Source organism: Cucurbita pepo, chromosome LG04, assembly GCF_002806865.2.
Source record: "Cucurbita pepo subsp. pepo cultivar mu-cu-16 chromosome LG04, ASM280686v2, whole genome shotgun sequence".
NCBI lineage: Eukaryota > Viridiplantae > Streptophyta > Magnoliopsida > Cucurbitales > Cucurbitaceae > Cucurbita > Cucurbita pepo.
The window spans coordinates 299,707-316,722 of NC_036641.1; the positions used below are offsets into that span (position 1 = coordinate 299,707).

Consider the following 17,016-nt stretch of genomic DNA (forward strand, 5'->3'; position numbering starts at 1 on the left):
AATTTATTTGAAACTCTGTTTCATTGTATCTTGAAATGAATCGAAAATCTAATTCAAACACTCCACCACTTCACATAAAATGTTCAACATATTCTCATGTACATTTGCATCTAACTCCATGGCCGGAACGGACAACTTTGAAACCAATTTGATAGAACCCAAAAAATATTTCAATGTAAAAGTAACATAGCTTCAAGATAACAAAGTACTCAAGGTACTTGGAACCTCCACTTTCTTGACCACTCTCACTCGAGCCCTAACCCAATCCCGTTGAATAAATGTCTACCCTCTTCCTTTCTCACTCCCTCTAGTTATAACCAAACATCCTAAAATGCGCCCTAACTACTAATGTACCCTTAATACTCTAACAACATTTCAACTGACATTCGTATAATAATCTTGGAGGTTTGGAAGCAAATGGATAAAATGGATTCTTGGATCTCTATCATCATCTTGTAATAAAAAAAAAAACGGCTTTCATTGAGAGAAATTAAAGGACGTACAAGGACATAAAAAGAAATATCCAACTAAAGGAGCCCAACAAACTACAAAAAGGACCTCCCGTTTCTCTATCATAACTAATGGAAGACCAGGGGAAATCCATTGTTTCCAGGGGCTTGGGGCAAAGGAACCCCTTGTCCCCTTTCCCTTTCACTCCAGTAAGGATAAAGAGACATTATAGAAGGATTCAAGATAGGCAAAGAGAAGGTGCATATAACCCACATCCAATATGCTTATGATACTTTGTTCTCTCTTTTTTTTTTTTTTTTTAACAAGAGACTAATGCAGTAAAAGTATGATGATTAGGCTTGGTGAACATCTAAACCAATAAAAGGCAGTAAAAAAAGATCATTTGCAGAGAGCAATTGGATTCCAGGTCAGATTAAGAAGAAACTCATCTGCAGCCCTGGAAGGATATTTGTAAATCCAGAGCTTTCTTTGAGAAGAAAATAAAATACAAGTGGGGATATGGAAGGAAAAACGGATTCTGGGAAGACAGTTGGGGTACTCCACCAAAACCTCTAAAAGAAGACTCCCTCCAGTAAGTCTATCGCAAATTCTAAATCCCACTCAATAAATAGTTGCTGGTTGAAACTTTCTGTGACAATGTGAAGTGTACGGCCACTACTTGGAGTGCCCTACACAATTCTTTTTGTAATATTCTATTTTTCATATCAACCTAGATTGGAGGCCTTTTGTTTCAAACCCTCCTAGGCTCGCTAAGGTCTTCACGATATTGTCTCCACTTTTGTTGAATACATTGACTATATTTCTCATCAATATATATAATAATGTCATTTTCAAGAAGAACTTGCTTGAAATGGAAGTCAATATCATACCAAGCTATGTGACTTGCCTAGTCATCCTTTTGAGTTAATAGTTACTACATCCTTAGTTAGGAAGAATAAACTATTTCTTATAGAATGACCATTTAAACAAAACTGGAAGCACAAAATGTTTTTGTAAGTGTCTTTGTTGTGTTCAAAATGTAAAACCAAATTGAATCAATTTTTTTTTTTTTTTTCCATTTTTAGAAACAAAATTGAGTCAATAAGCAAAGTTATTGTTTTTTGTACTTTCTAGATGGAATGGAAATATAGGAGAAGAATAATATGATAATGCGGAGAAGTATCTTAATAAAAAATTTAAATTGAAAAGACGGTAGAAGTATACACAGCCTTCAGAGAAGAGATATTCTTACTCTAATATATCAAGGGCAAAGGAGCGCTGGAAAGAAATTGGGCGTAACCAAGTTGCCTGTCAATGAAAAGCAATGTCATTTATTGGGAAATTGGACAAATTTATTTAATCACAATGTCCCCACTGCAGACAACAGAAGAGATAAAAAATGCTAAAAGGAAGAATTTGAAGATGTAGATTAATTTCCAAACTAATTTTCGCGTGACTGAGAAAATTTAAAAGGTGTACAAGAGTTATCTTAATTTACAAACTAATGGCTTAATGTAAGTACATACAGATCCATCTGCAGCAAGAGCTGTCAGATCTTCAAGCAATTGAAGCCCAAGACTCCCAGCTTTAGTCAAGTTCTCTCGCTTCAACAATGGCCCTCCAGAAAGAGACCCATTGTTCATTGTCCTGTTCATGCCAGGATTAATGAATTAAAGTAGTAACACCATGCTTATGGTGCGTAATAACAGTTTTCTGTTGTTTTTTTCTTTTCTTTTCTTTTCTTTTCTTTTCTTTTCTTTTAATGAAAAGTTATATCTTGTTCCAAAAAAACAAATCTACTAACTGATAGCAAATGTAGAAAAGTTGAGACATAGAACATAACATAAAAAAGATTCTGTTTTGGCTTCCTTATCTGGTTGTGGTTTTTGTAAGCCCCTTTTGTATTAATTCATTTTTCTCCGCTTTAATCCAAAATAAAGAATACAAATAAATAAATGAGACAGCCGGATATTCTCCCAATGAAGTATGAGATCAGAGGATGATAACTGTTTTCCTTATTTCGAAGTTACATAAACAGGTGCTGCAGAAAAAAAAGACTTCAATAGTTGCACATTAAATAAAATTCAAATAGCATAACTCAACATTAGTCATTCGTAGAAAGATACTAATCATTCATAGAAAGCTGTGAACTATGGGAGTAAAGTGATGTCAATCAAAAGACAAGCATACTCTGAGCTATTGATGTTATGATCAACATCAGCAGTAACCATGGTTCGAGAGGTTAGACTTCCAGTACCAAACTTTCCCGCCGGAAGCGACTCAGCAAAAATTACATGATCAAAAATTAGAGCTACTGCTTGCCTAAAGGTAGCAGCTGCAGTACTGTACACACTCGAATGAAAAGTGTTTGTTAGATAAAGAGGGAAAATAGCAAGTAGCTGATGAATAATAATCATATTAGACAAGGACATCATGCGTGTAAATTCAATGACATACTTTCGAACACTGTCAGAAGATCTGTTGTTTTCTAAAAGCCGAATACAGATGCCAAGAGCTTGAGCCATATTTTCCTGCAGTTATACAAGTGAAAAATTTTGGCTACCGTGATAAAGGTTACAATAGCAATAAGATGACGATTTTTTATTTTCAGCAACTAAAGAATCTTCCAGTAAAAGCAAGTTGTGGTGTAGTTCATTTGTGAGTATTCTATTTTTTTATGCATGAATGGCAAGAAAAAATTTCCCTCTGCTTGGTCACCCACTATAAGGAAATCACGGCCAACCGAACAAAGCTCCCAAACCTGTTAGTCCATCCTACTCCGAAATCTTCCAAACTCTCTTTGTGCCCCCACTCAAGTCACAAGCCCATGCTTCCAGGCACTTTCAAACGACTATTTCTAGCTTAAATTCATCAACTTCGGTGAGATTCAAGCTTATTTTTAATGCTAGAAGTTGACAATCGGTAAAAATGCACAAGAACAAATGATGCAAATACAAGTTCATTCATTTGTTAGCAACTTTTGTATTCTTTTTCATTTTTCTCAACGAAAGTCTGGTCTTCATTTAAAAAATGTATTAAGTGATGATGAATTTAGAAGTATAGGCAAAAACATATTTTAGCTTACAAAACAAGGAAAATGGAGGCCTAAAGTGTAACGCCTAGAATTTAAGAAGATAAATAAAAGATTTTTTTTCAAAATAATAAAAAAGGAAGGAAAGCAGAATGGCACGCACGCAGGTCGGAGAAAATGACCACACAGTCAACGATTAGTTTCTCAACCTTCTCTTTAACAAATTTGAAGCTAACCTTGTTTTATTCTTTTGACTTAATTTAGGGCATATTGAGGAATTTTGGAGAAATTTAGAATATCCCAAGTCTAAAATCAAGTAAGTAACCATATGGAGCAAGTTTTTAAGAAATACTAGTAGGAGTCGATTAGGATTGAGGGCAATGATTGAGTATTATGTTTAGGAGCCTAGTTTAACCTAGTTTCATGAAAATTGTGCTTAGATAATGTGAACAGTTACCACTTAGTTCTATTTATAGTTACGGTAACTTAGTTCTATTTATAGTTACCGCACGCATGATTTATGAACTCTGATAAATCATTAGGCTTTTATGCTTTCTAGAATGTTGAGGTTGGATTTTTATCACGTAATGAGCATGGCGAGCATGTTGTATGCCTTTATACGTTATTATGCATGATTTAGAGTTTGGATAGCCCGTTAGTGTCTAGTCATGAGTTGGACTATCGTTATGTGCCATAAGTGCTAGTTATGATTTCCATAGACTATGAGTTACTGTTTCGCGTATTTTGGTCCTAGCACCTAGTCATGAGTTCCATAGCCTCCTTGGGTTGACTAGGTACCTTTAGGGACAGATAGGGTGCAACCCCTCTTTGTGAACTAACCAACAGAGTTTAAGGTCTACTTGTTACACATGCTTAGTTGTCACCCATAGAGGATATCGGTAGCCATAGAGAGTATACTACTACCATTCATATCGGTGGTGCCTAGTGGGGAGGGATGGCCTTTGTACTGATCCAGCTCGAGTGGCATAGTGATAGGTAGTTTTACTGTTCTAGCCTAAGAGGGCGTAGTGACAAGTAGTTTACTGTTATAGCCTGAAAATGCAAAGTAACAGACCGTTACTGTTCCTAAGACAGGTAGTTTTACTGTTCTAACCTGATAAGGGTACATGAGCCGGTAGTTTGCTGTCCCAGCCTAGAAAGGGCATGGTGACAGGTAGTTTTACTGGTCTAACCCGCTAAGGGTACATGAGCAGGTAGTTACTATTCTAGCCTAGAATGGGCGTAGTGACAGGCAATTTACTCATCTTAGAAACAGGTAGATATTGTCTGACACCATAAGGGAGAATCCACTATTAGAGCTCAGTAGGTAGATAGGTATGGAGTGCGGTCACCATTTAGAGCGAAAAGGGCTCCTCCATACCGACAAGTATTACCTTAGGGCCTTTTTCATGGGCCATAGTGACTCGAGGCGCTCCTCGCGCAAGGCCGATGAAGGACCTAGACATACGTGAAACCTAGAGCCAAGAAAACAGAAAACCCCTAAGTTGTGATCCTAAGAGGGATTGAGTACTCCTTAAAGGAGATATGCTGAGGGTAGTTCTACAGTGATCGACCAAGTTTGGTATAACCGTTTAGCCACAGTTTGGGCAATCGTTAAAAATAGCTATGAGCACATAGCTTCTGTGTATAGGATTAAGTCCGACAATAGCCTACAAGTAGGTTGCTTAATGAATATTTTTACTCATTCCATATTATCTTCTTTTTTTTCTTTTTTTTTTCCGGATAGAGTGTAGACCAATGCTGATGGCGGGAGCGTGCAGAGTCGTGAAGCTACAAAGGGTGCATTTTAGATTGAGTTTCTTCCTTCTTGTCTTTTTTACTAGTATATTAAAGCTTCTTCTCGAAACTTATGTAAAAGTGTTTTGATTCGACTCTACAGATATTACCTTAAAACTACTTAGATGTCGATTTTGAATGCATATTTAAATTTTAAATTCCTTGAATCTCTCGTTTTACAAAAGAAAATTTACTGCTCTTTTACCCTTGAGTGTATGTGGTGACCTGTGATTTGAGGTATTGAAAAATAGGATCGTTACATAAAGAGTATAATTGAAACACTGTATTCAAAGAAATATGTTCTTTAATTTATAAACCTCGCCGCAAGAAGTTCAAAGAAATCTGATGCATAAGAAACACAGGGTCATAAATTCCAACATCGTCCATCATTAGTAATTGCTTTTAAACTCTCTAAAATCTGCTTGCCTCGTTTCAGTATTCTAAAAAATTATGAGCAAATGGTAAAAACCAACCTTAAAGTATGGTGGTTGTTGCAATTGCACCCCTCAAACTTTTAATGGTAAAAATGAAACCTTCAAACTAACACAAATGCTAAAATTAGGCCCTCAAACTTAAACAATTGTAAAAATTGGACTATCAAGCTTTTAATTGTAAAAATTGGACTATGAAACTTTTAATTGTAAAAATTAAACCCATCGACTTACCATAAACAGTGGTAAAAAGGGACCCTCAAACTTTTAATTTCAAAAATTAAACCCTTTAACTGACACAATTGTTCATCTATTAAACCCTTTAACTGACACAATTGTTCATCTTCTCTCCTTTTGTAAACATTGTTCTTTTTTTTCCATTCATCCTCTCCTTTCTATCTCTTTGAGGATCAACATTTGCACTCCACAAGGTGCGATCATCTGGTGAAAGTGGAGCGCTTGTGAAAAGATTCTTTGAATCCTGGTCCAAAAGTTTAAAAGGAAGGCAAGGGAAAGACATATAGACAAATGAAGCAAAATCTTCATTTTTTTCACTGCCCTCTCGTGGATCACACAGATTGAAGCCTTTCACTCTCAGCTACTCCAATGGTCTTTTCATCTCTCCCCAACAATCATTTTGCCTTTGCCCACATATCCCTCTTTTTCCTATGTTCATCTTCTTCCCAAACAAAGCCTTGGAGTTTCCTCTCTCTACCAATCATCTCTAATCTCACAAAACCTCCTTGTCCACTTCAACACCATCACGGCGTACTGTTCTTTGACGTTGGATTGGTCGAATCAATTCAATACACCTACATGCACTGTCAGAACTTTCTCTTGAACCTCCAACCACCCCTAGTACTTGTAGTGATTCACCACTGCCTCCTATATCCTCATCTCCCTCAACTAAAACCCCTTCCTCAATCAAAAATAGTGGATTGCATTGGAGAAGATAATGGATGGTAACAGAACCAATGGGAAAAAATAATAATAACATTTTTTACAAAAAAAAAAAAAAACACCTAATTTTAACAATTAGGTTAGTTAGATTTAATTTTTAAAATTAAAAGTTTTAGGGTCACGTTTTACCATTATATTCTAAGTTAAGGGGTCTAATTTTTGCAATTAAAAGTTTGAGTCCAATTTTTGTAATTGTGCAAGTTTTAGAGCCCAATTTTAACAATTGTGCAAGTTCTAGGGCTTAACTATTTAAATTAAAAGTTTGAATGGTGCAACAACCTCTATACTTAAGGGGTGGTTTTTGCAATTTTCCACAATCAAGCTTTCATTGACAAAAATTAAAGGATGTAAAGGGTTGTCCTTAAAGACAACCCAACAAAATGAACCACTAGATCAAAACTAAGTATACAAATAATGACCTCTAATTTAAAATGATAAGACCTAAATACAAAATTCTTAGAAGCTAACACCGAAAGATATGCATGAAAATTGGCTAGAGGCTAAACCTCCTCTCATAATATCTCGATCTCTCTAAAAGATCATATCCTATTACTTCTCACAACCAACAGACCTCACAAAACAGCAAAAAAGCTCGTGCACCACAAGAACCAACCCTTATCCTGAAATGGTGGATGCATAAGAATGTCCTCCTTCATAGGAACTACACCTGATTTTAAGCCACCAAAAACCTCAAGAAAATCTTAAGTATGAGAATTTGAAAGAATTCTGATGCCAAGGTTTATCCCACCAAACCTCTCGGAAGGATTGGGGCCCAAAGGTGGATCCCTTCTTCTCAGGTTTATAGAAGAATCCCCTGACAAAGTTAGAAGAGCCCCACATTATGTGAACAGTGATCACATACATAATTTGAATTTCTAAGAACCACGCACTCTAAAATAAGATCTCATCAACAAAAAATAAACAAAAGAAGTAAAATCTATTCAGCTGTCCATTTTTTTAAAGATGTACTATTTCTTGCACAATGATCATCTTATTGCGATAAAGTTTTCTAAATGATCATTACCTCACTTTCAGGATGTAATCGGGATTGAAAAATTATTAGTATAGTTTGAAGTGTCTTTAACTGAACAGTCTCATCTGATATTTCAGCGTGCTGCAAAAAAAGGAAATTTAAATTAGAATGATATGAAAATCCATTGTTGCGTTTAACTTGACATATCAAGGGCAGAATCAAACTCATATTATTCAAAATATTCTCCATCAAGATAAAATAATGAAATAATACAAAATGAGAGGGAAAAAAATTCTAGATGAATGAGGCTACAAAATCCTCTGGTGCAACTTCATCTATGCTTTTAACTGGAACTTATGGTCAGAAAAAACGCTCATGTCTTCACAAATAAGTAAAAAAGAATTCATTATTTTATTGAGTCTACCTTTTTTCTTGCTTTGCCTTGGAGTAAACTTTCTCCTCCCTTTTATAATTATAGCTCATCACACCTCATGACCCATGGGCAGTATTTTTTTGCAATTATTCAAAGATAGGAGTTCCTTTTGTAATCTATTTCACATATCAATGGTTCTTATTTCCTATACAAAAAAAAAAAAAAAAAAAAAAAAAAAAAAANAATACCACCAATTGGCCAACAAAGAGGATAAAGTATAGTTCTTTTAAGAAGAAACCAAGTTTTTATTGAGAAAAATGAAAGAGTATACAAGAGCATGACCTCACACCCACCATAGCTGCCCATCTATTCAACTTAGACGAATCACAATAAATACCCAAGACAGTACTCTTACCTCGATTAATCTTGTGACCTTCAAAAAAGGACAAAAGAAAGAGATGGGGTTAAATTTACCATGTCAGATCCAAGAACAAACAATTTTGTTCCATCTGCCAAGTACCATTGGCAAGGGATGTAGATGGTGAAAGAGTGAAAAACAAATTGGGATTACCTGTCATATGACTGGTAGTATTAGAGTTTATGACCTACTTAGTAGAGGATGAAAGAAGACAATGATTCGTGTTACTTGACTATAGTTGTAATAGGAGTAATCGAGAATGATGAAGAAGATGCTTTCGATGATTTCTGATAATGTTGAATTTGAGCAAACTCGATTATGCAATTAACAAATGGCTTCTTAGATGAATCATGGAATGATTGAGTCTGCGATTATACCACATTAGACATCACTGTGAGCTATTGTTTGGCCATAGGTTAATGATAAATGTAAAACCTTCCAACCAAGGCACAACTTCTAAAAAATCTTATATGAATGAAGTTCCCAATAAAAAAAAAACTTTAGTTCTTTTCCGAACCGACTTCTAACTCGATGCGATTAGGACCAAGATAACCACACAAACAATTCAGGAGTAGTGTGAAATGGTTAGCCACAAAACCAGAGAAAATTTTGACCATGCATACGGATGAAAGATTCTTCTAGCAACACGTGTGGCGCACGCGCTGGTACTTTTCCTGTCAAATTTTGGATCCTTGTTGATCATCGATTGGGCTACGCAGTGATGATACACAAAACCCAAGATAAAAGACAAAACTCTCCAACAAGGTGTCCCATACCTTAAACCCTAATGTTCACAAATCCCTCCTAATGACTCACAAAACCCTAGTTACCTAGAAAAGACGTAGTGCTCTGATATCATGTTACTATGAGGCCAAAATATGAGAGAATCACATCACATTCTATACAATAGGGCTAAATATATATATATATAGGCATATGTGGAAGCTCTAGACTAATAACAGTAAAATTATAATAAAGGACAAAAGACTAATAACCTTCTAAATCCACTTATTATATACTATAACACTTATTTTATTTACAAAAAACAAAAAAAGACAATGACATACAAAAAAAAACCAACAAACTACAAGCAGGGGCTCCAATCCCCTTATGTACTATAACACTTATTTATAAATTTAAAAAAAAAAACCCCAACAAGCTACAAGGGCTCCAATCCAAAAGAATAAACTTAATTGATAACACTACAAAAATCCTTAGACATTGAACCCCTAGTCAAGACACTCCAACAACTCCCCCTCAAACTCTGTCATCCCCTCTGAAAATCCAACAAGCTACAAGGGCTCCAATCCAAAAGAATAAGCCAAATTTCTTAAATACATAGTTAAAAAAAAGTTGGTCAAAGGATTTCGGCCTTCTCTCATGAAGGAGGATTCAACAGAACCTCCTCAATCATAGTCCCATAGTTCTTACTCCACGCCAATGAGACACTATAAACATCCAAGAACTTGGACCAAATTGACTAAACAAAGTGGCAATTACATAGGATAAGGTCAAGGTCCTTCAAAGCACCTCTACAAAGAGAGCACCAAAAAGTGTTTAAGCTCGTTGTATAAAGTATTGGCTTTTCCATGTAAGGCTTGTCAAGCAAAGAACTTTGCCTTCTTAGGAATCTTAACTTGACAGATTGAGGAAAATGGTGGGGCAACAAGGGGAAGCAAAGGCACAGTCAAAGGATAGAAGAATGAACCAGAAGAAGGGCTTGTGATAAGCAAAGGATACAGGTACAAACATCCCTCTCCCTCAGTGAATATGAATGTCCCTCAAAAGTAAACGGTAGAAACCTCCAACAACACCCTATCGAGAGGAAGCAATAAAACTCAAAACCAGAAGAAGAAAACTCGCCAGAAGACAGCAAAATAGAGACCACATAGAGTGATTTCATAGTCGAGAGGTGGTACAAATGGGCAAAAAGGGGCAACTTTTGGTTTTTTTTCTTTTTCTCCTGTTAGGAGGTTGTTTCGACAAGCATCTTGTATTTTCTTCATCTATCAATTCAAATTTGTTTCTTGTTCAAAAAAATCTCCACATCCATCAAACCTCCCAAAAATTGGTATGAGAATCAACCCAATAGAGCACTTAACAACCTAGAATAAGGAGGGAAACTGAAGAGATATCTTTCCAAGAAAAATGATACTTGTGGAAGTAAGATGAATTTTTACACTATAGGGAGGATAACAGCAGCGATGTTAAGATTTGGCCCCCTAATCCTTCTAGGGGATTATCTTGCCATTCATTCTTTTAGATCTTGTCTACCCCTTCTCCCCCTGTGCTTTTTCCTTGCTCTGAAGGTTAAAATTCCGAAGTTAAGGTGCTTGCATGGCAGGTTTTTTGTGGAGAAGTTAACACCATGGATTGTATTCAAAGGCATTGTTCCTACATTTCATATCACAATGGTGCATACTTTGTAGGAGGCATGAGAAGGACCTTAATCATTTGTTTTTGGATTGTCAATTTGCTCACTACCTTTGGAGTCGTTGGTTGGTATCGTTCTTTGTTCATTGGGCTCAAAATAGAGAAGGCAATTGGAGGAGGTACTTATGAATCCTCCCTTTAGAGAGAAGGACAAAGCTTTGTGGCAAGTTAATTTCTTTTCTTTTTTGTGGGACACTTAGATTGAGAAAAATAATAAAACTTTTAAAGAGATTGAGAGAATGGGTAAGGAAGTTTAGGAGGTGGCTAAGTTTAACGTCTCTTTATAGATATTGATCACTACACCTTTTTGTATAATGAGTTTGGTCTGATTCTTCAGAATTAGAGTCCTTTTCTGTAGTTAAGGTCAGTCCCCTTTTTTGTTGGGACTTTTTTCCTGAACTCTTGTATATTTTTTGATTTCTCTAAGTGAAAGCACAAAAGATGAATTTGTACACCAATTGAGCACAAGAAAATTAAATTCTCCATGATGCTAACCAATAGGCTTCCATTTTTCCATTGAAGTCATGGTTGTTTCTTCTTAACAATCGTTCTTATGGTTGAGTTGGTTTTGCGATAGCTTCCAAGCTGAGAAATTTGAAAGTTGTTATAGAAGTTTGGTTTGCAGTACATGAAGAAAAGAGAATACACGATAAAAGCCTTATATCAAAATTGCCCATTTTGATGCTAACTCGGAGAAAAAATGAGCTATATTCTCATGAGCTTGAAATTAGATCTGTTGTAAAGGGTGAGTTGATGCAATTATCTTCGGCAGAGAAGAGAAATTTGTTTGGAAAGGAGTGCAAGTTTCAATGCTTAAAAGCGGGGATCGAAAAATACAAGTTTCCTTCATTGGTATTTTATCTCAAATTTGTACTCTTCAATTGGAAACTCTTTAATCATTTTGTGAAATTGAAACTATATACATATATATTCTTGACCATTTCTTATCAGAAACTCCCAGATGCACCTGTCCTTATTTTAGGCATTGTTGGCTTAAGTTGTTCTCGTTTTTTTTTTATCTTCATTAAATCTCTCCTTTTTTAATTGTGGTTTGAAAGGAATCAAAGGATTTTTCATAACAAGTGTCTTCCTTGGTTAGATCGTTTCAAATCTGCTCGCCTCAAGACTTCTTCATGGTGTTCTCTATCTAAGTCTTACATTGATTTCTCTTTACAAGATATGTCTTAGCTAGAATGCTTTTGTCTCCTTGTCGTAATTTTCATTATGTTTCACTTTTATTTACTACTTTATTTTTCACCCTTCGTGGAGCTTGTATCATTTCATTACGTTAATCAAAAATTTTGTTTCATGTATTAAAAAAATGAAATGAGAAATATAAAGTAGGTGATAAAGAATAGAATTGAAGCGTGTAACACTCTAAAACTCTTCCCACAAATCTATTCCGTCCACCCTTCCCACAAACCTATTCCATCTATCCAGATCCTAAACAGTCCCCCACTATAAAATAGGATTCTTTTTTTTTTCTTTTTTTGGTAAGAGACAATTTCATTAAGGTTTGAATTTTACAAAAGGGATGTGTTATCCATGATGTTTACAAAAAAAAAAATCAATTTACTATGATGGACGTATGATTATAGGAAGCAAAAGTGTTGAACAATTTACACCACGAAATAGCATGGTAAGCAACATTGTCAAAGAGCTTCATATAAGTCTGACTTTTCTGTGAATACTCTTTGATTTCCTACTTTCTATAGATTCCGAATGAAAGCAGTAATGATATTTTTCCATGGAAGGCTTTTACAATCTTGAATGGGTGGAACGTTAAAGCCCTATCCAATAAATCTTTTACCTTTCTAGGAAAAGTGAGACGTCAACGGAAGATATTGAGAATCCTTGTCCAGAAATTTTGAGCATTTGTACATTACATAAATAAGTGGTTTTGTAATTTGTTGTCTTTCTTGCATAATGAGCACCAACTTAGAAATAGAGAAATGTAGGGCATTCTTTTTTTGTAAATTTCACTTTAATGCCTTTGTGCGTTATTTTCCATAGGAAAAACTTCAGGGTGATTTCCTTTCCATATTGCCTTTGCTAGCATGGGGTTTATTACTGGTACTTTTTCCCTATGTCCATCATCAAAGATTTTGTAGAGAAGACCCTATCAACACTGGGAAGCCATTTCAATAAGCCAGCTTCTTTTGACAATACAATTGGGGCAAAGTCGACGCTTAATTCGACCCATTTTCGTAGCTTTGTTATCCTTTAGGTTCCTACCAAGCTTCAGGTCTGCAAATTTGTTGACATCATTCCATCTTTCTTTGATTGTGGTCGTTCTGCTATGATAGGATCTATACATAAGTGGATATTGTAAGGCTAGCATGGTGTTTTCAATTAAATAGTCAATCCATAAAGATGTGCTTCCACCATCACTCACTCTGTGGCAAATGCGGTTGGTGATGAGGTTTTGGTGCTTTTTTATGTACTTCCATGGCTCCTTTGCAGAAGATGGAGGGGGTTGATTTGTACATGATGTAGGAGTATATTTAGCCTTTATAAGTTTTCTCCACAAGGCGTTGTCTCCATGATAATGTATCCATATCCATTTGGTGATGAGAGCTTTGTTCTTCTCCTTCATCGAAAATAGGCCAAGTCCTCCCTTGTTTACTAGTAGGATTATGATATTCCATCAAACAAGATGTAGGTCATCTTTTCACAAATAGTTTCTTAATAGTCTTTTTATATTCATAGCCACCTTTTGTGGCATTTTGAATGGAGACATGTAAAGTGGGAAAGTTGGATAGTTTGACTTGTATTAGGGTGAGCCTTTCGCTCTTAGAAGTATAAAATGATGACCATGTTGATAACCTTCTTTCTATTTTTTCAATAATAGTCTTCCAGAAGGAGAAGGATTTGTGGTTCCCAATTAAGGGTAATCCTAGGTATATATTCGGCCATTCACCCTTTTCCAACCATATCTGCTGGCAACGTCTTCAATAATCTATGTGCTAACATTGATGCCCAAATCTCTATTTTTTATAGATTGATGTTTTGTCCTGAGAATCTTTCAAAGGTTTTTACCGCCTTGATGATGTTTTTTATGGATGAGACATCTGACAAATCAGAGAAGAAAAATCCCTTTATCTATCCTTTGTATTCAGCTTTGGTGAGTAAGTGACTAAGACAATCCATTACCAATATGAGAAGGAAAGGGGATAGTGAATCCCCCTGCCAAAGACCTCGTGAGGCATGGATCTTCCCACTCAGTCTTCCGATGGAAAATGAGGAATTTTTTTATAAACAAAAAATTCATAAAAAATATATTAAACTGATGATTTAAAATAAATTCTCCATCACATGTCAACAATCACAATTCAAAGAAAGGTTTGACTAACAAAACTACAAGAACCTGAAATTGGCCAACTATGAACCATCAAAGATACATTGACCCATAAAAAATGTGCCAAGGAAAGCAAGCCTATTTCTCCTCCCACAGCCTATCCTTCATTAAGTTGTCTATCTATTCATTTTCAAGCAGGCAATAAGATTTGAAGATTCAAATTTATTGGGATTTAGGAAACAAACTATCATTTATCCAATCCATTTGCAGTATCAGGCAGCAGTCGTCCATCTCTTGACAATTAAAATCTGCCTCTAATGAAAAGTCCTATTGTCTACCGGACAAAGGTTCTTTGCAAGATTGGAATCTAATTGCGGCTCCGTAACCTTCCCCACAAAAATGGATTAAGTTGCTCATTAAACTTAAGTTTTCTAACAAGATACAAAAACATTTATTGAAATAATGAAAAGTGGCTAATACTCAAAGAAACAAGGAAACAAACTCCAACAAGGGAGTGAACAAAAGAAATAACAGAACATGAGCAACCCATATGGCCCACTAGTGTTATTGCATTAACGTAACACTATCTACTTGAATCACTTTCTCATTTCTTTTTGTATCTACCACGTTGGAATAAATCCACAATAGTTATCATCAACTCTCACACACATCTCCATCCCTTTCTTCGGCGTAAACTTTTGTTTGAGCATTCAAACAAACTATCTATAGGTGATTTTTCCATTGATTGATAAAAACGAATGGAAGTGGTTCATTGCTCCAATCTTCAATTGAGAGAGATATTAGAGAAATAAAAGAATAAAAAATAATAAAACTAACGCAAATATGAATTAGGTGTGTTATCAAGATGGGACGGGGGCAGGGATGGCTTATCAAAAGAAAAAATGGAATATAACCTCAAAGTCTGGGTTATTTATCATAGGCTACTTACGTATCAATTGGATGAGAACCGGGAACCACTAGCGCAAAGAGAAGAGAACAACTCTTTGGGTGCCAGAAGAGTAAAAGCAACTTATGTTTCAATTGGTATTAGTTAACTGCAGACTTAGATTTTGTTATCAAAAATCATAAAGCTAACTGGAACTAGCTTAACATAAGAAAGGTAGCTGATCAACCCAAACAAACGTTTTTTAAAACACAATTAGCAGTATTTAGACCTTACTGTAACAAAAGTAGTCGATCAAATTAAGTCAATGAAATTTGTAATTTCTCTTAACACTTAAAAGCAGTACACCGTGCCTACTATTAAAAACTTACATCTTTCAGGGTGGAGAGTATTTCTTTCAAGGCAGAAGGACTGACTGCATCATGAGATATGAGCTTTTGTAGAGACGAAAGTCCAATGACACTCAATTTTATAGTTTTGGCTTCGCATGCCAGCAAAAAAATTCGTAAAATGTCTTCATTTTCTGCAATATCACTGGGACTCATCATCGATCGAAGCTGCAAATCAACAAAAAAAATATATATATATGAAGAACATGAATGTCAAATGCAGGACATATCCAACATAGATAAAGAATTTTGTTGCAACCAAATTCGCTACAGTCTAATATCTCGAAGCATAGATAAAGAATTTTGTTGCAGCATCCATACTTCATGCAACCCACTGGCAAGGAATTTCATTCAACCAAAAAGAAGTTGAATTTTGTCTTGCAGCATGAGAAACTGAAGAAAAGGCCCATTTCTCTAGAAACTAGCCCCGAACCCACACCCACAAACACAGAGAACAAAATATTATCGGAACAAGAATTTAACACTCTTCATTTCTTTATGTCCTTCATTACACAGCAACCAAGCAGCAGCAAATTATAGCGTTACAAACAAGAATTTCAACTCAAACGGGTTCCAATTAGCTATTAAGATTGAACATCAACGTATACAATAACACCTCTACCATGATGCCAATTAAACCCACAGTTCACACTTCGTATAAGAGCAATAATGAAGTTGGACCTTTAAAATAGCGTGCTCAGCTCCATCTTTGACGGCCGGGTGACGGCGGCGAGCTTCAACGGACAGTGCGCGAAGATCAGATTCCAGAACAGCCATGAAAGCCATGACAAAAGCTACGGAGTGTGAATCTGTCAGTGACCAAATGCAGGTTGTATCATTTCAAAGCGAACTGCTAAAGATCAAACGTGCTATGAGATCGGATGAAGTAATTCACGAAAGGGAGAACAATAGATCTCTACCGAGAAATGGCAAGCAGGTGAAAACGGTGAAAGACGGAGAAGCACTGTAGGGGAGAGAGACTTTTGCACGTGGGATTGACACGTGCGAACTGAAATGCCTTTGAACCTGAAGCCCATACGTGTGGGCTTTTCTGTTTTAAGCCCAACTCGTATAACCCAACTCCTAAAATAATAAACAAATTAAAAATAATAATAATAATAACAACTAAATTTCAATTATCGATTTATATGTAATTAAAAGCATAAATTTTAAACAACTAAATTAGTTTAAATTTAAATATTATTATTAAGTTGGTCAAATTTGCATAAAATATATGTGAAATCTTGGAATGCAAATGTGAGTATGAATTTAGTCCTTAGCAAAGTCGTCCTTCAGAATTTAGTCATATGTATATTTATTCCTTAGTTTGTTTAGATTGTTTGTGACGTTTACATTTTCTTTCATATTGTGTATATTTCAACGATATGCTACGTGTAATAGATATACTTTTGCTCAATGGTCACCAACTAATTTCTAATGGTGTTTTGCCTACCGACCCAGATTAGTAACGTAGTTGGTTTTGTTAAATGATGAAAGTCCCACATCGGTTAATTTAGTGAATGATAATGGGTTTATAATCAAGAAATACTATCTCTATT

General features: G+C 35.5%; 1 protein-coding gene across 1 annotated transcript in view; it reads right to left on the reverse strand.

Annotated features, from left to right (window-relative positions):
• Positions 1 to 16,389, reverse strand: part of LOC111793387 (protein MON2 homolog) — a 45,810-nt gene extending 29,421 nt beyond the window's left edge. Inside the window, exons 1-7 of the mRNA XM_023675233.1 lie at positions 16,139 to 16,389; positions 15,440 to 15,625; positions 7,694 to 7,783; positions 2,908 to 2,981; positions 2,641 to 2,793; positions 1,977 to 2,097; positions 1,703 to 1,758 (exon numbers count right to left, since the gene is read on the reverse strand). Of these exons, the coding sequence (XP_023531001.1) occupies positions 1,703 to 1,758; positions 1,977 to 2,097; positions 2,641 to 2,793; positions 2,908 to 2,981; positions 7,694 to 7,783; positions 15,440 to 15,625; positions 16,139 to 16,243 (785 nt within the window). The 5' untranslated portion in view covers positions 16,244 to 16,389. The remainder of the gene's footprint in view (positions 1 to 1,702; positions 1,759 to 1,976; positions 2,098 to 2,640; positions 2,794 to 2,907; positions 2,982 to 7,693; positions 7,784 to 15,439; positions 15,626 to 16,138) is intronic.
• Between the last annotated feature and the right edge of the window lie 627 nt (positions 16,390 to 17,016).